Raw genomic sequence first — 25,690 nt, 5'->3', positions numbered from 1 at the left:
ATGTAGTCTGACTTCAAAGCCCATCAAAAGGTATCAATTTCTTTGGATCTCTACGTAGAACATTTTTTGAAAAGAGTTCAAACTTCCCAGAGCTTTGTGCTGGTTCCTTGCACAAGAAAACTTGAATTACTTGAATTGGAACTGAGGTCATTCCTGGACAGTGATTTAAACTGATATAGCAGTGGAAATGGAAGACATAAAATATGGAACAGAAAGGAAACTAAATGGGTCAAAGGGCGTGAGAAAGCAGAAGGAATAATGAAAATTATGAAACATAAGATTGAAAAGAGGAATAAAGAGAATCACTAATTAAGGTGTTTAGGGATAGTTAGCATATAGATTAATACGCAATGTTAGGGTATCAGAAACATCCATGACCATGGAAAAGGATATATAAGAGAAAAACATTTTAGTTTGAACAGGCTGCGCAGATGATTTTTAAATTCAATATGAAAATAATAAATAACAAAGAACCAAGGAACAGTGAAGTGAGGTAATGAGGAATTCATCCAAAAATTTACTGTGCAGAGATGTTGGCAAATAGTACAATGGATCAAGAGCAGTTTGAAGGGTAATGAAGAATATGAAGAGTAGGTGATTACTCTAGGATTTATCACAGCAGTGTAAAATACCAAACAGCCGCTATGCAATGGACCTACAATAGTTTAGTCCTGGAGCTTGCAGGTGGAGAATTAGGTGGGGCTCAAATCCCAATGTATAGGATGTCACTGACTCAGACTTTGCAATCAAAACATATATTTTACATGTTTCATCAATGCAGCATGTCTAGGAAATTAGGTAAGTCCAGAGTCGAGGACAGATGTAGAGGAAGGGGTGGGCATCAAACCATGTTTATAGAGAGAGGGCCCGGTGGGTCGGCAGGAAGGTAATTATTATTGATGATTTTGATGGCAAGGTGTATCGTTCATTGATCATGATGGTTGTTGATCATCCAAAGGGATAGGGAGCTGCTGATTTGGGTGTTGGGAGTGTTGCGTACTAGGGATATCAGCTTGAGTTCAATGAGGATTGTGTTGTAGCAGATTAGGTGGAAGGCGAGTGAAGATTGTGAGCTTGTTGAGGGTGGAAGGCAAATGAAGATAATGAGCTTGTTGAGGTGGAAGGCAAGTGAAGATAGTGAGATATTTGTAGCATGATGGGTTCAACAAAAAGAGTTGGAAGATCAAGTAAAAGGTAGCAACCCAGAGCGAGTCACTAGTAGCATTCATATGCACCTCCTTTACTTTGATCAGAGGAATGCTTCATGATCCTTTTGAAAGCCTAATGGGTCTGTCCCACTTAGGCGATTTTTTAGGTGACTGCAGGTGACTAGTTTGTCCACGCATGTTCGCCGGTGGTCGCCGGGAGTAGTCTCCTCAGTCGCGCAAAAAGTCGTAGCGTCTTTCTGGTCGCCGCTAAATTTTCAACATGTTGAAAAAATTTCGGCGACAGTGGGTTTGACGCCAATGAGCATAGCTTGACCTCTCCTAAAGTAGGTGCTGTCATAGGTTGTCGCCAGGATGACGTAGGTTGTCGCCGGTTCTTCTGCGACCTGCTACCACCAGTGAATATGTGGCGACGAACCACGACTATGACAGTCGCCGGCAGTTGCCTAAAAATCGCCAAGTGGGACAGGCCCATAAGTCTGAAATAGTGACTTGCAGATCACATAAGTTATCTAAGAATCCCAGAAACAGTTCATACATATATTGAACAGTTTTGGAAGCTCTTGTATTCTCTAGTTTCCTTATGTGCCTGATGCTCAGAATAAAAATCACTGATTGTGTAATCCACATTGGAAGTCTTTGATTTTCTTTCACAATTTTCCTCTTACAGAAATTGGTTTGCTTACAATTAAAAAATGTGATCTTGTGCAATCTGATTTAATAGAAAAATATTGGTTTGACAGAAAAAGAAGAAAAGGCGTCCTGTGAATAGAGTTAGCAAGCTGCATGTGAGGTGATGTTTCTCAAGCTCAGGTCAGGCACACAATTTGCATAAACATCAGCCTCTGAACATAAATCAGGCACATTATTTCCCCCCCCCCCACTTAATACAGACAATGAGCCCTTGGAGAAATGTCAGTGGAGTATAACTTATTAAATGGATGTTTGCATACCTTGTCCCATATTAGTTTGGTGGCCATTACCAAAACATAAGTTGCTATAATTAAAAAAAATGTTTCTATGAATCCAGAAGGAGGAATGCTCCTAAAGAAGATAACGTTTTTCCAACAGCCACACTCTGCTCCTTGCTCCTGATGGTCACTGGTCCTAAAGTGGCGGCTCAGTGACACAGTGGTAGAGTTGCTACCTTACAGTGCTTGCAGCGCCAGAGACCCGGGTTTGATCCCGGCCACGGGTCCTGTCTGTATGTGCAACTGTATGTACAGTGAGGGGGAATCTTATAGAAACTTACAAAATTCTTAAGGGGTTGGACAGGCTAGATGCAGGAAGATTGTTCCCGATGTTGGGGAAGTCCAGAACAAGGGGTCACAGTTTAAGGATAAGGGGGAAATCTTTTAGGACCGAGATGAGAAAAACATTTTTCACACTGAGTGGTGAATCTATGGAATTCTCTGCCACAGAAGGTAGTTGAGGCCAGTTCATTGGCTATATTTAAGAGGGAGTTAGATGTGGCCCTAGTGGCTAAAGGGATCAGGGGGTATGGAGAGAAGGCAAGTACAGGATACTGAGTTGGATGATCAGCCATGATCATATTGAATGGCGGTGCAGGCTCAAAGGGCCAAATGGCCTACTCCTGCACCTATTTTCTATGTTTCAATTCTCCCCATTACCGCATGGGTTTTCTCAAAGATCTTCAGTTTCCTCCCACACTCCAAAGACGTGCAGGTTTGTTGGTTAATTGGCTTGGTAGGAGTGTAAATTGTCTCTAGTATGTGTAGGATGGTGTTAATGTGTGGAGATCGCTGGTCGGAGTGGATTCAGTGGGCCGAAGGACCTGTTTCCGTGCTGTATCTCTAAACTAAACTACACTAAAGCAGGTAGGTCAATATTAAGAAACAGGGAACTGCAAATTCTGGTTTACAAAAAAAATGATACAAAGCGCTGGAGTAGCTCAGTGGGTCAAGCAGCATCTCTGGAGAACATGGATAGGTGACAGTTCAGGTCAGGACCCTTCTTTAGGTGTTACTCCAGCACTTTGTCTTTTTTTTAGGCCCATATTAACATCCCACATTGGGTTTAACAGCAGTCTAAAAATGACTGATGCAAGCAGCTAATTGACAAATCCTTATGGGAAATTTCCATTTATAATTAAGGCCTCTTATTTTGGGACAATGTTTCATTTTTAATTGTCTACTGTATATCGTGTTGTTACTTGCGAGCAAAGCACCAAGGCAAATTCCTTGAATGTATACATATTTGACTAATAAAAGTTATTCAATTCAATTCAATTCACAGCTCCTTAAATGGCTTTGAAATTCTCTCAGAGAGATATTTGCATCTAAGAAAATTGGAAATAACAATAACAAAACCATAATTTTCCATCCACCTTGGATTTATATTTTCTCTTTACAAAAGTTGTCTGCTATTTTTTTTTTTCTTTATCAATGCTGATTTCTTGACAACTTGGTTAAGCTTTAGTCAAATGATCCAATGTTGTGGAATGAAATGGAAAATAATATTGACTAGATAAGTTCAGTGAAGAAGGAAAGTACCAACCTTTTGCAAAGAATTAACGGATCAATTGTAATTTATTTTGTAATATTTTGTAATAACATTCACATTTAAATTGCATTAAATGCATAAGAAAGAAAATGCAACTGTGCAATAAACAGGAATTGATTATAAGACGTATACAGGATAGAATTAAAACACTGTAACATTTGAATCTGGAGCATTCATTTGTTTTATTACATATCTGATTTTAACATTTATATATATTTATATATATAAAACAGAAATAGTTGCCAGAACTCACAAACCGTGGCCAAGGCAATTTATGTTCAGAACTGCACTGTAGCCAAATTAATCAAGGAAAACATGGAGTGCCATATAAACTATATGTACAAGAAATATGGAAGGTACCTAGGTTTTCATCATAACACTGGTGCCAATGTTTAATCATTTTGTATTTTGAAATGACTTTTTGTAAAAAATATACATTTGATATTTTAACAAAACAATACTGCAAAACTTATGAATTAAATGCACATTCTAAAAACACATACAATACAATAAGATCGACACAAAATGCTGGAGTAACAGCGAGACAGGCAGCATCTCTGGACCTTCTAGCCAAAAGGTTACAGAACTCCCGCTGAGTTACTCCAGCAATTTGTCCCACTGAGTTACTCCAGCATTTTGTGTCTATCTTTGGTGTGAACCAGTATCTTGCAGTTCCTTTCAACAGATACAATAAGTTGTGTTCCAATTTGCTGACAATATGACATTGTGAATGACATCAACCGCCACAACGTCTCCACCCCCCTTTCTCACTCTAACCTCTCCCCCCCGAACGTAAAAATATATATAAAATTATTTCCTTCGCTCCATAGATGCTGCCTCACCCGCTGGGTTTCTCCAGCATTTTTGTCTACCTTCGATTTTCCAGAATCTGCAGTTCCTTCTTAAACATTGTGAATGTAAATGAAGCTTTATGAAGTTCTAGTTTCAAGCTTGTTTGTGATGAAATGGTCACAATAATTGTAAATACAAAAATAACGTGGCGTTATAAGGAGATAAAGTTAAGTGGAAATATTGAAAGGCAACTCAGTGGCAATTTTCCTTTGCTATTCATTGTGAAATCTAAAACACTGTTATATTCTCATTTACAATTTCTCTATAAATGGTGAATTTCCATCCTACTACCAAATAGTTTATCACTAAATAAGGATGGGCAAACAATAGCTTACTCATCCAAGAAAACAACTCAATCTATATCTGCTCAAGCAGGACATTGCATTAATATCATCATTACAGAATCTTACCATGGAATAAAATACACACATTACAGGTGTTGAACAATTGTGAATATTTTATTGGTTGAGAATGTGAGTTAAAATGTTTGCTATTCAAATTAATAAGATCATATGCCTCTTTAAGAATGATGTACACCAGTGGAGGTGTAACAGCATTTCTTTATCACCTACACCAGTTATATGACTAAGATGCAGATAAAGTGCAAAGGGCATGGGTCTGGCCCAAGGTCCACTTTAAAGCATTATATTTGAAAATTTGAGAATCTCTTTTCTATCTGGTATAACCTATGAGTTGCAAGCCATACACTGCAAGCCATTTCCGCACATGTAACATTTATTAATTGAAAGCTTGTCATCTCAGGCTCATTGATCAGTAATATGTTTTGAAGTGGATTCAATTAAGAACCAAGTGTATTTTGGTGACTTGAAAGTGCAGAGTCAGACCCTTCAAGTGCCCCAACAATGGTTTCCCCAGTCAATGGGTCTGTTCAAACGTTATTCCTAATTTGGATGCTTCTCAAGTTGCAGCGAATGCTTAATAATCATGAGTGATATTCCAGATGGCAGTTCCTTAAACAAAACATGTATTTGGAATGCATATCCATATCAGCCATATTGTTGGAGAGGGAATACAATTTGCAATGTGGATGTTTTTCTTTCCTTGATAACACTTTTCTGCACAGTATCAGGAAGAATCAGCATTCTTCCTTGAGATGGTTGCATGGAATGTGAATTATGATGAACTATATTTATTACTGGAACGTGAATTGCTGTGGTCCAGTCCGTGATCGATGCCATTTGGCTTCCATTTGATGCAGGATTGCTTCTCATCCAAGGGCAACACGTGCATCATTGTCTTCCTCTGGAACCAGCAGCAGAGGCAGGACTGTATGTAACAAAGAACATTTTGTAATTCCTATCATGTTATATACATGAGAAAACCAAGAGAGCAGCTAAGTGAACAAGTAGTCATATAATTTTACTCGGGAAAGGCCAAGGGCCAGAACTTTTGAACATTCAAATCTCTGAAACAATTGGAGCAAAGAATCAGCAAGTATTGTTCAATTTTCTATTGGTCCTTTTTAGTTGCCGTATCTTAATCTGCTCTCATATCCTACTGTGCCTGACCCACTTATGTGGCATTCAGCTGAGAAGACAACAACATGTTTTTTCCCCCAACCCAGTTTCATGAAATGTAATAAAACAGAAAATTCCCTTTCAGGGAAGACCATGCATTGTTGCATCAGAAATAGATCATTGTGCCTGTGATGATTGTTTGTACGAATAACTCAGTTTATCTAATCCTTTTATTTTCCCAATGTCAATATTAATATATCCGCAGATATCAAGAATCAAAAATAAATCAGTTCCTTGTGCTCAATCTGTTTAACCCCACAGATTGCAGTAATTATTATTGACATAACTAGTTAAAATGTAATTAAATAACTGTTGGGTTAGCTGTAAAAATACCAATTTAAGAATTAATGACTTTCGCTGTTTACTATTCCTTACACTCGCTGTAATTATGCCTATAGAAGCATTTGCTGGTGTGGTAGAGGAACTATAATTATGACAAACAATTTGCTTGGTTTTTAGAGATGCATTTTATTGCCAATTTCATATAATAATTTCTTTATTGCAGGTTACAAATCAATTCCAGTCATAACATTAGAATATGGTTCATGTAATTAAGCAATTTAATAGGGTCACCTAACCAGTGTTCCAGGGAATTCCAGCTACATGCATTGTTTAACCAATTATTTGCATACAAAATAAAGCAGGTTGAATTTCTTTAAGTCTATGCATAACTGCTATTTCATGGGATGGGATGGAGACATTATTGGCAAGGCTAGCATCTATAGTTCATCCCCAATTATTATTTTAACTAAGTACCAGTACTTTGCAGGTGATTTCAGAAAACATTCATGGGCTTGGGACTACATACGAGACCAGGTGAGGATTGCAGTTGTCCTTCTCTGAAGAGCATAGGTGAACAAAATAATAAAATAATAATTCACTAATGTCACGATCGACATTATTGATACAAGCTTTTCATTCCAAATGTTATTTGCTTGGATTTAAACTTCCAGCTTCTGTGGTGGGATTTCAATCCACATATTCCTGGAAAGATTGTCCAGGCTTTTGGATACTAGTAACCTAGTAACTAGTACAATTGTTTGAGAAGGAACTGCAGATGCTGGAAAATCAAAGGTGGACAAAAATGCTGGAGAAACTCAGCGGGTGAAGCAGCTTCTATGGAGCGAAGGAAATAGGCGACGTTTCGTCAAACGTCACCTATTTCTTTCGCTCCATAGATGCTGCCTCACCCGCTGAGTTTCTCCAGCATTTATCTACCTAGTAACTTAACCACTACATCCAAATATCTGAAGGCTCAATTTGATATTATAATTGAAGGTGAATTTCTAGAACATGTAAATTATATTGTGGATATAACTGGAACATCAGTGGTGAAACAGGTTAACAAAACTCCAACATCAGCATTTAAACTAACAAATGATGGTAGTTTGCAAATAACCGTTCAACGGAAAGAAAAAAAAGTCTGTTGCACTTTTAATTTTTAGTCTCTTGTGAAAGGCATTCTACAACCCTTGTATTCATTGATTTTTGGGGAGGGACTCGCAACCAAATTCAGTGTTGTCCTTGCTCACCACCCACAGACATGACTCATCCAGGAATCATCGATGAACATTCATGGAAAGCCCTTCTGATAGCAGGAGTCTGTCTCATTGAGAATATCAAACTCATTATAGGTTGTGATTCTAAACAGGGGCTTACAGTTATCTTTAGCTTGCGATTGTCCAAAGTAGTACACTGAAATCATTCATTACATCCTGCAATATTTCAATATTTTCAAATAATTGCTGAAATCAGATTTGTATTATAATATGTTAATTTATCTTATTCTACTTAATTTTAAGACTACCCCTGATGTTCTCAGAGAGGATGGTAAATCTTTAAGGATTATTGAGGTTGGAATATTGGAGGTATTTACAAAGGAGGTAGATATATTTTATGAAATGTCAGGAAATTGACATAAAGGAAATGAGGACTGTAAATTAGCCATGCTTCTACTGAATGGTAAACCTGAGGGGCCAAGGGACCTAATTTTTCTCTGATTTTTTTTATGTTCTTTTTCACAAAAGTGATCAGAATTGGATGACATTCGAATAACACTAGAAAACACAGGCATAACACCCCAGTTATTGCAAACCGATTACTTCTCCTGTTCTCATAGTTAGATGTTTGAAGAATAATAATGGTCAGACAATGGGACGTAGATTATAATTCTCCAAATCAGGTTTATTAAAAGGAGAAAAAATGTCAAACTAAACAGTAGCAATAAGTTACATAACTGGTTTTGTTAACTTACAACATAATTCCAATAAAACGGCAATGCTTTGTGGAGCTTCTAATAAAACAGCATTTGGGTTGACTTCAGTAACAAGCTTATTGAACATCCATTTGATCAATTCTACATCAATTGATAAAGAACTGGGCATAGGTAAGGGAACCATCTATGATGAAATGGGACTAGACGACACGGTGTCCCCAGTTAAACCTTTTCCAATATCCCCTTCTACCTGCATCACCTTCCTGATAACCGTGTTGATGTGGCATCTGCTACAAAAGGCATGTTTATGTATTAAAGGCATTTAAGATTATCCTTGATCTCTCAAAAGAGACATCAGCACATGGCTGGCTATCTAGTTCATGGAATAAATGAGGTCTGATAATGAACCATTAGCAATTATACTATAGATGTCTAGTGAGGTAACATCCCACTACGTTCATGAATGATGCACCAAGCAAAAATACTGGCATGCAGCATCTATGAAGAGAGAAGCAGACATCATGGCGACTGTTTGCATGCAGGTCCCAGAGGAGGATCTATCATCCAATACAATCACCCTACTCTTTCAAATATCTTTTCTTCCTTTAAATCTAGCAACATTTCTAGTTGTTCCAAAAATACCTATTGTACTTGAGTTTGCCTTGGTTGTATTTTATGTATGGTATTATCTGAACTGAATGCAATGCATGCAAAGCAAAGCTTTTCACTGTATTTCAATAATAAACCTACACCTAAAAAATGTTTCATGTCAATGGGCTTTTATCAGTGCTAGGAAATCTCAGAAAACAAGCATGCTTTAAGTTGCAGAGAAGGGGGGAGGGGAGTTGGAACAGTGGAAAGAATAAAGAAATGTTCTGCAATAGGGTGAGGCAAAGAGAGACTGAATTAGTCGTGGTTGCGAAAGGGTATTGAAGGCTCATTAATCACAGGTAATCTGTCTGGAGAAGGTATACAGGGAGGGAGCTAGAGTGAGTCTACTCAAGAGAGTTTGATTGTCATGTGTCACAGATAGGACAATGAAATTCTTGTTTGCTGCAGCACAACAGAATATGTAAACAGAATAAGTGAAAGAACAAACAAGTTAGGCAGCATTTATAGAGATAATCTAATCCCCAAAAAATGCAGATGCGGAAAATCTGAGACAATAACAGAAAATGCGGAAAACACTCAGAAGGAGGGGAGAGAGAGAAAGAGAGCAGTTTTAATGTCAGATGACACAAAGCACTGGAGTAACTCAGCAGGTCAGGGAACATTTCTGGAGCACAGGGATAGGTGACATTTCAAGTTGAGATGCATCTTCAGACTAGAAAGCTGAAAAAGGTGAGAGGCAGGACAAAACATGGCAGGCAATAGGTCAACACAGGTGAAGGGGGGGAGGGGGGTTGGCAGATGGTTGAGACAAAGGCTAGACAGAAATTTCAATGTGGGAATGGAAAGGGGAGTTAAAATGGTTAACAACTGCGAGATCCAGTAGGTCAAGTGCAAGTGTTCAGCGATACAGTTGGTGAGTCTACGCTTGGTCTCGCAGATATACAGGAGTCCACATTGGGAGACTGGATGCAGTAGATAAGGAAAAAACACGTGAACCTCTTTCTCACCTAGAAAGGCTGCTGCAGTCCATGGATGGAGGCGAGGGAAGAGGTAGGGACAAGTGTTACGTCTCCTGCAGTTACTGGGAAATGTACCTGGGGAGGGGGTGGTTTGGGTGGGAAGGGATCAGCGAAACAAGTTGTAGAGAGAACAGTCTCTACAGAAGTTGGAAAGAGGTGGAGATAGGAAGATGTGATCGATACTAAATATCAGCTATCTCTGCACAAACAGTTGAAAATGCAGCGGAAAGTTAGTGCCGTAGTACAATAGTGGTTGGTTAGCTTTGTCAACAAATGTGGCTGCCCCTCCATGGAGTCGTGCTTCAATGCAAGCCTATTATTATGTAAGCTGAAATGGCAGTGAGAGCCAAACATTCACACTTGTCACCAACTCGGCTTAAAGGGACATTGAACAGAGAGATATCTTTATTGTTTTTGTGCACTTACAGTTCCCCATTATTTATGTGTTCTAATTGCCTGGACATAGCCTTGAGGAAGGGATGCATTTGGGATAGCCTGCAGGAGCTTGGTGAGTTTATGGACCTACAGACAATTGGACCATTGTCTTTTAGTTGCCCTGTTACTTTAATTATCACTGACACAATCTTTCTCTCCCACAAGCTCTGCACTTGTTTGAATCTGCCCCCAACTCAGCAAATGATTATACATTTAAACTCAGCTTAGACAATTAAGTGCTATTTGGTTTTGTTCATTTAGCTAAGTTTGGAACCAGTTCCATCCCAAGTCAAGAAAATGAAAATTGGCCTTCTTTGTTATTCTGACATATCGACTATGAAAAGTACAAAAGCCCTTGTGAGATTCATTTCAAAATACATTAGCTAAAAAGTACCATTAATAGGCTCACACATATTGATTTTGATTAGCTTGCTATTTGAACAATGTTAAATGTCTTAACATTTTAGTCTTAAGATCTATCACGTGGAATCAAACAGTAAATGTTTAGGACGCACGCAGATCTTCAAAACAACTATGCTGCTACCTGAAAGCAGTTCTTGAATCTCTTGCTGACAAAGTAGAGTGCAATAGGATTGATGCAGGAATTGAGGGAAGCCATATTGATGCCAATGTAGTTCATCACCAGGAGGAAACTGGAAAACAATGCAGAATTATTAAAATGGTTACTTATAGTGTTCGAATATTTAATCATGCAATCAACATTTCAAGCACTCATTGTCAATTTACTCACTCACAAATCACAATTAATCACAAACCTTAAATTAAATGTATATGTATCTTCTTAGGTTTAGTATGTATTAAGACAACAAATCACTTTATTATATTTCTTAATATTAACATATGCATGACTGGCACAAAGAATGAATTGGTGATTGTAGAGCTTCTCATCATGTTTTGGGACTGGATAAGATACTTTATTGCTATTTCATTATCCTTCAAATGTCCTTATTTCAAGCTAAGGTCCAATTCATGGTAAGGTCTCTCAAGTAGCAAGTGGAGTTGACCTGCATTGGAACATTGGCCAAAGTACTGGGTACATTCTATGCTTACAATACAGCCAAGTGAACCTTTATGTTCACATACTTGATTATTCCCTTTTACAGACGGTGCAGTTTCTTAAGGGTATAAATAGGATCGGGCAAGGGGATTGTGTATGTGAAGGGGGAGTGTTATTATTTTGAGTGTTAAGACCCTCTTGCATTAGATCCATGCTTACATTTCAAAGTGTCTTTGATGCATCCTGTAGGGGTTGTGTTAGGTACTACATAAATTAAAGTATTTTCCCACTCATTCGTTCCTGGCTTTACTTTGACAACAGGTTGTGAATGTTTTAGGTCAAAAACCAATGGGTTTATAAACCCAATATACGCTTAAAGCTCAGGGGAAGTTCTCTAATAAACATCTCAGTTGGAGCATAACTTGGCTGCCAAACACAGAGAACGATAGACACAATAGATATAAGCTGATTAAAAGCTATAAGCCTGGCATCAAGTTTCCATATATATTGGGAGTTTTAAATGCCTCCCATCACACAATTTATCTTCTAGATTCAAGGCTCTGTCCAATGGAGATCTCAACACCTGAGGTCTCCGCTCTTGGTTACATTCTATCTTTTGGAATTTCAATGCTATTCCCAAATCTAGCACAATCATTCGAGAAACTATTGCTGCTAATCATGAGTGTGCATTGCTACGATATGAGTATTATGTAATTTGGATATAATAATCCGTGAGCTACATCTTATTATTTTCTATTGATTCCAAGGGAAAGTAATTATCTACAAAATATCAGTGTCCCCCATACCAGCACTAATGTCTCAAAGATTTACTTAGCTGCTGGCAGTAATTTTACTAACTGAGATTTGATGCTGGACTTTGATAAGGAGGATGAATAACCCACCACAAATATTTATACCACATGCTCAAGAGTCAAGAGTGTTTTATTGTCATATGTCCCGGATAGAGCAATTCCATTTCTTACTCGTTACACTTGCTACAACTTGCCATCGTAAATAATATTGAAAGAGACTAAAGAAGTTATTAGTTCATTTAGAAATGTATAATTTTGGTGCATTTATATATTGTAATTAAATGTTTTGAAAGGCTTGCTTAAATTTAGCATATCTTTGAATGACAGTCATGATGAAGTTTTATCAGCTCATTTTGTGGCCAAGGTCTGAAGAAGGGTTTCGGCCCGAAACATTGCCTATTTCCTTCGCTCCATAGATGCTGCTGCACCCGCTGAGTTTCCCCAACATTTTTGTGTACCTTTGGATTAACTTTGTTCCCTTCTCTTTCTACCATTCCCCCCTGGAATGCCCAACATGGTGACAAATGAAGCCACATCTTCTCACTAGGAAAATATCATTCATAATTGTTGTGTTTATATAATCCTACATTTTTAATCCTAATTTGCTTCAGAATCTATTTCTCTGATAAATGCTATGTACACTGCCCTCTTTTGGTAACCTGACAATTTTGCACTGTGTTCAGTCTTACCTTAATAGTTCACATCTGTTGGGATCATTTTCATTGTATAAAATCTTCATTAAAATCCTGCTAAGATGTAGTGGAAGCCAACAGAGGGCAAAAAGAAGCACTAGGCAGAACACTGTCTTTGCCACCTCCCGTCTCTGCAAGTGAATGATCAGAATGTTATTCAATTGATCACTGAAGGAGAGGCAAGATAAGTCTTCAAAGACACTTTGATGATAACATACATTGAGAGATACAACTCTTAGGTGAATGCAGTTGAATAAACTCCTTCAACTTCAGTTATACAATGGCAAGCATTCAATATTTACCTTGCATTCTTCTATTGGTGTAAGGAATTTAGCAAAATGTGCTTTTCATGGATTTCTAAACATGGGCTTTTTTGAAAAATCATGTGTAGAATTCTGTTAACTGGTCATATCAAGTAAGTGATGTAGTCGTGCACAAATCATTGTCAGACACCTCTGGGCACTCTGCTACTGGAAGGTGATAGTTTTGTATAAATGCAATGAAAATGTACTTGAATGTTTTAGATGTTTTTTTTTAAAAAGGAAGTCATGCAAATGTATGGTAATGCAGAAATGTAAAAAGGACACGGCACAGAAAAAAACAGAGATATTAAGATACACAAGATAAAACAGCTGAAGAGCTGGTCCTGGTACAATCTATGTACTTCTGTGGTTTGAGATTCTGTTAGATCAGATATAAATGATGGCGATTTGCGATGCACCCAATAGTCTACTTAATTCTGTCTAAACAGCCTACACTTTGTTGGGTGATAATCAACTAAACCATAGGACATAGATTAAATTGGCAAATTCCATCTGATCTTGATTTAGGTGGAACATTTCTTGGCAAAGTAGTTGTGCGTTCGTGAACATTCTTCTGCACTGAGATATTTAGGTTTATGCTGATAGGAACAGAATTACATTCTGCACCATTTTAACAAAATAGAATGTGTGCTTCCCTTTGAAGTGCAAATAAATATTGGGAACAGTATTAGGAAACCTGTTGGTAATGTTCAATGCAATTGGATTAAAATCTGTAAGTGAACTTAAATCTAAAAACAAAGCTTTGGAGGTTGTGAGAGATAATTGATTATTACCACTTATGTTTTCAAGTACAGACTCCATGTTATTCAATATTAGATTCCAGTGTAGCCGAATGGTCTGATAAAACAGTTTGACTGTAACAGGATTAAATTGCTTCCATTGTTTGCACAAAAGGGAGCTAATGTATGCTTGTTTACATGACAGTGGTAATCAACTTGTAAACATTATGTTCTTAAAAAGTTGTATTTCTCTTACAAAAGTACTCAATGCTTAACATTTTTAATTCACCAAATATATGTTTTTCTCTAATACTGATTTAACATGGGTTTCATAGCTTTCAGCTTTGATTTCAACAGTCTTTGTCCACCCTCATTTTAACTGTCTAACTGGAAATAGCATTATGTAAAGAAGTACCATTGATCTGAATTTTCCCAAATGCATCACTTACTGTTTGCTTTTCCTAATCCCATGAACTAATGTTCGTGAATCCAAAATGCTTACCTCAATGGCCCAGATGGCGCTAAAGCCGAATAGAGTCGGCAGGGCCTTGAATAATAAAAACAACCCACATGGATGAACTGCAAAAGGCCACATCCTGAAAACTCATTTGGTAACCCTTTTCAGCTGAAAAAGCCCATTGCCAGCTTAGGTAGTTGTCAAGTTTCCTCAATTTAATGACCATTAAAAGTTCTATAAATTATTTTGTTTTACTGTTATTAAGATCGTTAAAATATTAAATCGAATCAAAATTAAATAAATGGAAGCTTCTCTTTGTTACCGACAGCTTTGTAGAGCTCATTTCAATGAATTTTACACTTGATTCATGCACACAGAGCCCAGCAGCTAAAGTCTACAGTGTGTGCTGGGGAACAAGCTGGGAGCCTTTGCGTATACATGGGCACATATGTGAAGAAATAGCTATAGGTCTATATGGATGTGCCACCTCCAGTTTAAATTCCATTTGGAATATTTTGGAGGACCAAGAAACCAAGAACCAAGAACCAAATGTAGAAACAGCCCAGCCAGGGGGTTATAGATTAGATCAGCACAAGTATAATACTCAACCATTGATTTGTGCTGACTCTTTCACAGACATTCCAGTCAGTCCCACTTCCCGCAACTTTCTTCCAAGTAGCCACAATTGTTTTCTCCTCAAGTACTTATCCAATTCCCTTTTTAAAGTTGCTGCAGAATCTGCATTTACCACTATATCAGATCTTCTGTCCCTAATATATTGGGACAAGCATCAACGCCTGTGAAAGCGCAGGACTTTTTAAGAGTTGGAATAAATACAAACTGTCTCCTATTTCACTTAGACCTGTCTCCATCCTCAGTGCTCAGATGGGAAATTATTCCTTCTCCTCATTCCCAGCTTTGCCCCAGGACATTAATCTTGGCTCCTGCTACCACCACCCGAGGGAACAGAAACACCAATAATAGTTGCAAGTTCTCATTATTCATGTTCTCTGATCATGAATTCATGTCCAGAGATCAAAAGCAGCAAAAAGGAAGTAGGAGTATCACTAAGAAGAAAGCAAAAAGAGAAGTGCCAAGAGAGATGCCCAGGAGAGCAGGGAATGGAAGGTGTTGGTGGAGGGAGAAAAACAGAGAATTGACCACTGAAAGAGAAAAAAGGCGAGCGGAAGAAAGAGACAAGGTGCGAGAGATTGAAGCCAGGTGAGAAAGATATTGAGAGAAAGAGAGAAAGCAGGTGGTACAGAAAGGGATACTGTGAGAGGCAGAGTGATAGAGATATAAGCAGAGACAAGAAAGATAAAAAGAGAGCAAGAGGGAGAAAAGGCAAGAGGAAGAAAGACAGACTAGGTGGATGGTGTGGATGGAGAGAATGGATTGAATGAATGGTGTTGGTGGAGGGAGTGGATGATTCTGATGGAGGGTGAGGATAATGATATTAATGGAGTGTATGATGTTGATGGAAGGTGAGGATAATGATATTGGTGGAGTGGATGATGTTGATGGAGGGAATTCATGGTGATGGTGGGAAGAATGTGGCAGTGGAGAGTGAGTAGTTGTCAGGAAGAAGTCTACACCTTCATAGAAGAGGGTTAAGAAAGAAAATGGAGGAAATTAAATTAAAACATGCTGCTGATCAGACTTTGTATTTATGTTAACTTCTTGATATTGCAGGCAGCATCTTGTCATAATCTCAACTCTTGGCTGGACGAAGATACATTTTTCATGACATTTCAAGGCTAATATTTGTTATTTTGGAGTGTTATGCCATGTGTATTTTAGCTGAGGAAAATATTACATTAATCTCATAGAAAGGCTTTAATTAATACCAGCCATGGTTCTTGGTTAAACTGCGAAACAGTCATGTTGAATTGCAAAAATATGATTTCAAATTAAGGTGCTTACCTGTTTCAGGTGATCATTCAGAGCAATCTGCATCCCACTTTTCTTCCGTAACATCTCGCAAGTCATTAAAGAGTAAAACAATGCTGTGCATGCTAGAGGCATGCAGAAATAAAAGGCAAACAGCCACCAGTCTTTTGCTACCTTGTAGAACTGTAAGTGGAAACATGAAAAAACAAAACAAATTAGGCCAGTCATGGATGTTGAAAGTGCTACTCTTCCATTCTAACTTGGCATGGTAAAAGCAACATTCACCCACTATGTGGGACTTTTAAGCTTTTTTCACACAGAGAGTGGTGAATCTCTGGAACTCCCTGCCACAGAGGGTAGTCGAGGCCAGTTCATTGGCTATATTGAAGAGGGAGTTAGATGTGGCCCTTGTGGCTAAGGGGATCAGAGGGTATGGAGAGAAGGCAGGTACGGGATACTGAGTTGGATGATCAGCCATGATCATATTGAATGGCGGTGCAGGCTCGAAGGGCCGAATGGCCTACTCCTGCACCTAATTTCTATGTTTCTATGTTTCTATCTCCTCAAACCTTCACTGCCATCTTTCGCCATCTCAAAAACATATAATGAGAAATTAAATATGTTAAAGCTTAAATCAAAATTCTTTGAATGGGTCTTCTTGTAGCAATGTGCCAGAGATTTATGTTTTATTTCCTGCAAAATTAAAAATCCGAAATCCAACCAGCAGCACCATAATGTGTAGGAAAAAAAACTACAGTTGCTGGATTATATGGAGGATGGACACAAAATATTGGAGTAACTCAGCATCTCTGGAGAAAAAGAATAGGTGACGTTTCGGGTCAGAACCCAGCAGCACTATAAATTCAAGATAGACACAAAAAGCTGGAGTAACATGCAGCATCTGTCCCTTGGGTCTCGACCAGAAATGTCACCCATTCCTTCTCTCCAGAGATGCTGCCTGTCCTGCTGTTACTCCAGCATTTTGTGTCTACCTTACTATAAATTCTTTTTCTGGGAATTGTCATGGCATTACTGGACATAGGGTGAAATTCTTAAATGGTGTGGCAAAATTTTGCATGTAAAGTTAAAGCAACTCACAGGAAATTCTCCAACACCTATAATTGGAGGGGTGAATTTTACATTCATTGACTGAGAATTACTATGTCTCTTAATGATTTTGTCAGATTATACATGTTTTCAATGAATAAAAGACTTTCTCTGGAAGATATCAGATAAAATGATGCATATTTGCCTGTACTGATGAAAATTTAAAACTATGTTGGATGAGTATATTGGTTGTGCATTTTTCACCAGTGTTTGTCTACATCTTAGACATCGGAAATACATAAAATGTCTACACAGGCCCCATGGAAAACTTTCAAATGTTGATTGACTCTGTTCTTTGATTTAATGGACTGTATTTTTAAGTTCTCTACAATGATCTACAAACCAAAACATTTTTACCTGCGCGGTCAATCTGATCTGATTAGAAAATCTTATCTATTAATATGTCTGAATCTCTACAATATAGTAAAAAGGATGGAGCTACATACCTGCATAAACTTATTTTTCTGTGTGGGATGAAGCATGCAGACACTGTACGCTTCTCCTCGATAATTCATGTTTACCAGATCAAAGGCTATGGATTCAGGAACTGCCAAAATTATCGACACTACCCAGATGAGTATAATTTCAATAACAGTCCACATGGGAACTCTGATCCCTTGAATACGACTCCAAGACGCCACCGCTCGATACCTGAATGTGAAACACCACGTTAAATACGGTACCTTTTGACAGCAAGCTGCAAGCAAGTAACATGTCATAAATTACCTGTCTATGCTGAGTGCACAGAGACTGAGAACAGTGATGCCAACTGATGCTTTCTGCATAAAAGGCAGCAGTTTACATATTTCCACCCCAAAAGGCCAATCTTCAGCGTGGAGCTGGAAGAAAAAAAGTACAATGGTTTTTGGTGAGGTTGGTCTTTTGAATAATGCAACATCAACACAGATATCAAGTTCTAAGTGCTAAGTGTTACTAATTTACCAGAATGTTTTATATTCAATAATCCATGCAATGCATTCAACCCTTTCAGCTGCCTGTTCCCCCTTTTCCAATTTCCTTTCCTATTTATATCCCCTTATTTCTTCTTTTCCAAATGAAAAGAAGTGGGTCACGCTCTGCTTTTGAAAACCGTCTTACAGTAACTCAGCTCTGAATGGAACATTAGGACGGTGGCAGTGGTCGCAAGTGACTGGAATATTCTTCATAACCTCACAAGTTGGATGTGGTTTACACTTGCATTTTGCCCAGTGGAGTCACTGGTGAATCATTGAGACAAGTAGTTCAGGTGACCTCTGCTCTTTCCCAGAGTTCCCCCTCAGGGACAGAGCAATGCTTTTCTGAACTTTCACTGGCACCAATCTTCTCCAACCTTTTACCATGATAACAGCATGCCAATTCAACATAAATAGAGGTCTCCGTACAACAGCTTAACCTTGAAAGACAACCAAAGAGTTTCAAATCATCACCTCAGATTGTTAACATTCCATCAGGGGCGCCGCACGATTGGCAGCCCCGCCAACAGTCTGTTTTTCCGTTTAAAAAAAAATGCTTTAGTACGTTTTAAAGTCTGTGTAAATGTTCTCTGGATTGTTTCCGTACACCGTGCTGGCCATCTTTAATCTTCCTGTTCATCGCGGGTATCACCTTGGTTTTGCACCACGTAAATTTCAGACAGTGCCTTTGCGGTGAGTGTGTGTGTGTGTGTGTGTGTGTGTGTGTGTGTGTTCCGCGCTGACGGTCGTTCCAGCTCGCAGTTTTTCAGGCTAGTGCCCCTCAGCTTGAAGGTCGCAGACAGTTTGCTGAAAAGTCGCGTAAGTGGGACAGGCCCTTAATAACTCTTCCGCATAACTGAACACCTCGAGAGAAGACTGACACAAAAACCTGGAGGAACTCAATGGGTCAGACAGCATCTCTGGAGAAAAGGAAGACACCTTTTCCTTTTCTCCAGAGATGCTGCCTGACCTGCTGAGTTACTCCAACCTTGTGTCTGTCTTCGGTTTAAACCTGCATCTGCAGTTCCACCCTACACTTCTTGAGAGAACACTGATGCTTGGTATAACCATTTTTTATATATTCTGAAGAAGGGTCTCGACCCAAAACGTCACCCATACCTTCTCTCCAGAAATGCTGCCTGTCCCGCTGAGTTACTCCAGCATTTTGCGTCTACCTTTGATTTAAACCAGCATCTGCAGTTCTTCCCTACACATTTTATATATGTAATGTGTATTCTTTCATCTATTGCATGAAGCTTTGCTATGATTTGCAGGAGATTTAGTCACACAAGTAAATGTTATGTTTTTTATTGTTAACACACCAGACAGAGGCATTGGATTCTACTAATTGTAACAGCTTTATACATTGTGATTTACTGTTGAGGGCTGTTGAGAAATAAATGCAGATTTGAAAAAAGTATTCAAAGCATCTTTATAGCCTGCTCATCGGATTTTCCGGTTGGGAGAAGTGGAGTACATGCCTGAAAAGTGTACTCAGAGGTTAGCTCAAGGACCATTTATGCTCAGAGCAGTCAAAGATCCAATATAATAACCAGGAAAAGTACACTCAAGCAATGTAGTATTCCTACAGACACCTAGAAGAACCTACGCTATCCAGGGTGACGTGGATTCAAAATTGAGACACAAGGAACTTAAGCACAAGGATGCTTAATTCTTGAGCAAAACACAAAGTGCTGGAGGAAGTCGTGGGTCAGGCGACATCTGAAGGAGGGCATAGAGAGGCGACGTTTGGGTCAAAATTGGCTTGGTGGAACGGGTCAGAGGGTAGTAATGGAGTGTTATTTTTCCGATTGGAAGTCTGTAGCCTGTGGGTAAGCAACTGATATATGTGGTGTTGTTCGCCAGCTATATTAACCATTTGGATGTCAATACAATTAACATGGTTAGTAAATTTTCAGATTACACCTAAATTAGCTGTATGCTGGACAGTGTAGTGTGCTATCTAAGTTTTAAAAGGATCTTGATCAACTAGGGAAGTGGACCAAAGAATGGTAATTAGAATTTAACTCTGTACAAGTATATGGTGATGCATTTTGCAAATGCCAAGCCAGAGCATTAGGGGTACAGATATGTCATGCTACAGCATTGGTGAGCCCACATTTGGATATAGTGGTGACATTTTAAATATATTTACACAGGTGCATGGACAGGCATGGTTTAGAGCGATGCAGGACAAGCACAGGCAAATGGAGCTAGCCCTGTTGTGTATCCTATACAGCATGGACGAGTTGGGCCGTAAGTTCTGTCTTCCTGCTGTACGATTCTATAACCATGTCCACAGATGCTTAATGCTGGTGCTGTCTTTGCAGAGAGTCATCAGAGCCCACACAATCGAGCCATTATCTCTTGAGTGGACATGTAGACACTGACAAATATCTACAATTCCCACATTGGGCTTGTCTTGTACACTGCTACCAAACATAGAATGATTTTGTCACATCCCTTTTCCCCATGTTAAGATGTTCCTTTTTTTTCTAGTAGGGACATTGAATAACATTAAGGATGCAGTTGTGCACACTTTCAATGATGACGACAAAATTAACAAGAAGCATGAATAGTCTATGAGAACATGCCTGGGACAAATTAAAGAGTACAATTTCGACAATCTGGCTTTCCTTGCTCTGGCTGCCTATCCCTTAAATTTTATTAATGACTTACATATCAATAAAATTGCATAGAAAAAGAAAACCCTGTGAGAAAGCCAGAAAAAAGGGTAAATCAAAGCCATTTAGACTACTCGGTGGAAGAAGGACTTTAAGTTGTAATCAGTGTTTGTGGTCTATACACATGATGTATGCTGTATATTTGCAGCAAAAAGTTCAAAGCAGTATCTTATTATTTAGGCCATAAAATCTGTGCCATAAATAGGAGAAAGTCATCAGGCTCTCGTTCATTTAATCTAGCAAATTGCCTTCCACAGTAAATTCCATCTGTTATCCATTGATTCTCTTATTCTTCAATCAACAATCTCATCTGCCAATAGTTTTTTTCGTGATTGTAAATGCTTATAATACAACAAATATGGATTGAATTACTTATATATTAACTTACCAAAAAAGAGGAATTCACATTCATGTAAGAATTTAGGATATCCCACAGTATTTTTTTAAGAAAATAACAGTTATGTTTAAATTCAGTCAATGCCATATGGCCATATGTGAAATATTGACTACACGCAGCAAAGTTCCATAGATGGAAATAAAATGACAAGCAATTTCAGTTAAGGAAGCAACATTGGTCTAGTTGAAGAACAATTTTTTTGCCACCATATCTTGCATTTCTATCTTAGCTGACAGGTGAGACAGTTTATTTTTCCACTGATGTCAAGCTCAAATATTACAGCCAACTACAGCCGAACACCTCCGCTCAGTCCGCAATAACCTACCTGACCTCCCGGTGGCTCAGCACTTCAACTCCCCCTCCCATTCCCAATCCGACCTCTCTGTCCTGGGTCTCCTCCATTGCCAGAGTGAGCAACAGCGGAAATTGGAGGAACAGCACCTCATATTCCGTCTGGGGACCTTGCGTCCTTATGGCATTAACATTGAATTCTCCCAATTTGGCTAGCCCCTGCTGTCTCCTCCCCTTCCTTAACCCTCGAGCTGTCTCCTCCCACCCTCCCATCCGCCCGCCCTCGGGCTCCTCCTCCTCCTCCCCTTTTCCTTCTTTCTTTCCCCCCCCCCCCACCCCCCATCAGTCTGAAGAAGGGTTTCGGCCCGAAACGTCGCCTATTTCCTTCGCTCCATAGATGCTGCTGCACCCGCTGAGTTTCCCCAGCAATTTTGTGTACCTAAGTTATATCAACCTGTTTATTGTTAGATAACCTAAGAAAAGCCTAACCATTTCCTGCCTCAACCACAGTCTTTCTAATCAGTAGTTATTAATTGTTTAAATGTAAGTTATTGCTCCGAGAAGATCTAACTAAATTGCAATTTTATAGAAATTGTGCACCTCACCATTCTCTCATTGTTTTGTCCCAGTTATCAGTGCCAATTACATCACCCCACTCAAATCCTTGCACACTCATGCTCTCTGTCATTGACTAAGCCAGCACCATTTGTTCTTATTTTCCATTCATTTTAAATTGTGAAGAGAATTATCTAATTTGCTTTGCAAGCCCACAGTAAGAACTCGCACACAGGGCACGCAAACAATACTGGTGCTTTTCCAAGTGGGGAGTTAATCAGATAATGTATGGATGGAAAGATTCCAGGTGTGTATAATCTTTGTCACAGAACAGCTTGCAGCAGTTTAGCGCACTTTGATGAAGTACAAACTATCATGGATGTCTTGGAAGACATTGTAAAATGGAAGTTAAACAGTCCATGCAGTCAAATAAAATAATGCAGATGTTAGAATTCTGGAAAATAAACATAAAATGCTGAAAGATCTCTGTAGGTCAGGAAACATCTGTGGAGGGGAAAGCTAGGTAATGGCTCTGGTTCATGAATTTGATCAGATCAGAACAGAACAGAACAGAACAGCTGTTAAATTCTGATCAAAGATCATCAACCTGAAATCTTAATCCAATTTTACTTTTAATATGTGCAGCCTGACCCACTGAACATTTGCATGTTTCTCTCTTTTAAAATGACCAGCAAAGTTGATACTTTTATGAAAGATGCAACATTTTCTTCTTAGATATTATTGCCCATCAATTAAAATGATAAGTATTTGTTTTTTTCTGTTTGAGTGAATCGTGGTATGCAGGCTCAGTGACGACATCTTTTTTATAGAACCCCTGACAAATTTCCTCTAAACTTCCATGCAAAGGAATTGCACACATTAATTTGGTGACACCACATAATGAACCCAGCTGTTAACCATGTTGTAAATCCAGCTGTAGCCAAGTAGCTAGCTGTAGTCTAAAGAAGGGTCTTGACCCGAACCTTCGCCCATTTCTTCTATCCAGAGATGCTGCCCACCCCGCTGAGTTACTGCAGCACTTTGTGTCTATCTTGTAGATATGGATTCACAAATTGGAGTTGTCAATGAGGACTACAGTTGGACAAATCTATTCCAGAGATTATATTTCCCGAAGAACTCTTCAGTGTTTTTTTCCATTACCTTTATTAAAAACCATACATGACAAATTTATTTTAAGTGCTTGAATTTAAATTCTCCAGGTACAATTGTGGGATTCAAACTTATTCCACTGCATCAATGGGCGTTAATCCAGTAGTTTAACCGGATTGCTACTATATCCCCAAATCTCATTCAATTTTCATTCCCTTTCAGTTTTTCCATTGGTAAACTATGGAAGGAAAAGTGGGCATTCAGGAGTTGGAAGCAATGTCATAGAAACTCTTGCAATACACCCGGAATTAGCAACTCTAAGTGATATCTCTTAGCCCCAATGAGTCCCTGAGAGGATTAAAACTCGGGCATTTACTAATATCCAATTATTCGGACTCACAAATTCTATAATAAAGAGCATGTGAAATCTTATTAAACGTTAGGCCACCCTTACCAGCTATATACCAAAGCTCCCCAACAACCTGCTCAACTTCACTACCTTGCAAATTCAGTAAATATTGTATCAGAAAAGTGTAACGAAGGCTTGTCTTATTGACCTTCCCTGGCAGACATTTGTGCACTGTGTACAAACAAACCTCTATGGGATTTTAGGCATACCACACTTATAAGCAGAGATAACTAGGAATTTAATAATGTGTTGTAAGTATTTGAACTGTGCTCAATCAGGGAAGGTAGTGCATCCGTGGATAACAAGGGAAATCAGAGATAGTATCAAAACAAAAGATGAAGCATACAAATTAGCCAGAAAAAGCAGCCTACCAGAGGACTGGGAGAAATTCAGAGTCCAGCAGAGGAGGGCAAAGGGCTTAATTAGGAAAGGGAAAATAGATTATGAAAGAAAACTGACAGGGAACATAAAAATTGACTGCAAAAGCTTTTATAGATATGCGAAGAGAAAAAAGATTAGTTAAAACAAATGTGGGTCCCTTGCAGTCAGAAACAGGTGAATTGATCATGGGGAACAAGGACATGGCAGACCAATTGAATAACTACTTTGGTTCTGTCTTCACTAAGGAAGACATAAATAATTTGCTGGAAATAGAAGGGGACCGGGGGTCAAATGGGATGGAGGAGCTGAGTGAAATCCAGGTTAATCAGGAAGCGGTGTTAGGTAAATTGAATGGATTAAAGGGCAATAAATCCCCAGGGCCAGATAGGCTGCATCCCAGAGTGCTTAAGGAAGTAGCCCCAGAAATAGTGGATGCATTAGTGATAATTTTTCAAAACTCTTTAGATTCTGGAGTAGTTCCTGAGGATTGGAGGATAGCTAATGTAACCCCACTTTTTAAAAAGGGAGGGAGAGAGAAAACAGGGAATTACAGACCAGTTAGTCTAACATCGGTAGTGGGGAAAATGCTAGAATCAGTTATTAAAGATGGGATAGCAGCACATTTGGAAAATGGTGAAATCATTGGACAAAGTCGGCATGGATTTATGAAAGGTAAATCATGTCTGACGAATCTTATAGAATTTGTTGAGGATGTAACTAGTAGAGTGGATAAGGGAGAACCAGTGGAAGTGTTATATCTGGACTTTCAGAAGGCTTTCGACAAGGTCCCACATAAGAGATTAGTATGCAAACTTAAAGTACACGGTATTGGGGGTTCAGCATTGATGTGGATAGAGAACTGGCTGGCAGACAGGAAGCAAAGAGTAGCAGTAAACGGGTCCTTTTCAGAATGGCAGGCTGTGACTAGTAGGGTACCGCAAGGCTCAGTCCTGGGAGCCCAGCTATTTACAATATTATATATTAATGATTTGGACAAGGGAATTGAATACAACATTTCCAAGTTTGCAGATGACACGAACCTGGGGGCAGTGTTAGCTGTGAGGAGGATGCTAGGAGGCTACAAGGTGACTTGGATAGGTTGGATGAGTGGGCAAATGCATGGCAGATGCAGTATAATGTGGATAAATGTGCAGTTATACACTTTGGTGGCAAGAACAGGAAAGTAGACTATTATCTGAATGGTGGCCGATTAGGAAAAGAGGAGATGCAACGAGGCCTGGGTGTCATGGTACACCAGTCATTGAAAGTAGGCATGCAGGTGCGGCAGGCAGTGAAGAAATCGAATGGTATGTTAGCATTCATAGCAAAAGGATTTGAGTATAGGAGCAGGGAGGTTCTACTGCAGTTGTACAGGGCCTTGGTGAGACCACACCTGGAGTTTTGCATACAGTTATGGTCTCCTAATCTGAGGAAAGACATTCTTGCCATAGAGGGAGTACAGAGAAAGTTCACCAGACTGATTCCTGGGATGGCAGGACTTTCATATGAAGAAAGACTGGATAGACTCGACG

At 39.0% G+C, this 25,690-nt stretch overlaps 1 protein-coding gene across 1 annotated transcript in view; it reads right to left on the bottom strand.

Annotated features, from left to right (window-relative positions):
- Positions 1-3,696: 3,696 nt before the first annotated feature.
- The window catches only part of ednrb (endothelin receptor type B), a 33,536-nt gene continuing 11,542 nt past the window's right edge, over positions 3,697-25,690 (bottom strand). Inside the window, exons 3-8 of the mRNA XM_033022948.1 lie at positions 18,105-18,217; positions 17,825-18,029; positions 16,305-16,454; positions 12,880-13,013; positions 10,905-11,013; positions 3,697-5,828 (exon numbers count right to left, since the gene is read on the bottom strand). Coding sequence (XP_032878839.1) covers positions 5,676-5,828; positions 10,905-11,013; positions 12,880-13,013; positions 16,305-16,454; positions 17,825-18,029; positions 18,105-18,217 — 864 coding nt within the window. The 3' untranslated portion in view covers positions 3,697-5,675. The remainder of the gene's footprint in view (positions 5,829-10,904; positions 11,014-12,879; positions 13,014-16,304; positions 16,455-17,824; positions 18,030-18,104; positions 18,218-25,690) is intronic.

Source organism: Amblyraja radiata, chromosome 6, assembly GCF_010909765.2.
Source record: "Amblyraja radiata isolate CabotCenter1 chromosome 6, sAmbRad1.1.pri, whole genome shotgun sequence".
Lineage (NCBI taxonomy): Eukaryota > Metazoa > Chordata > Chondrichthyes > Rajiformes > Rajidae > Amblyraja > Amblyraja radiata.
This window is presented reverse-complemented; position numbering and strand designations above follow the sequence as displayed.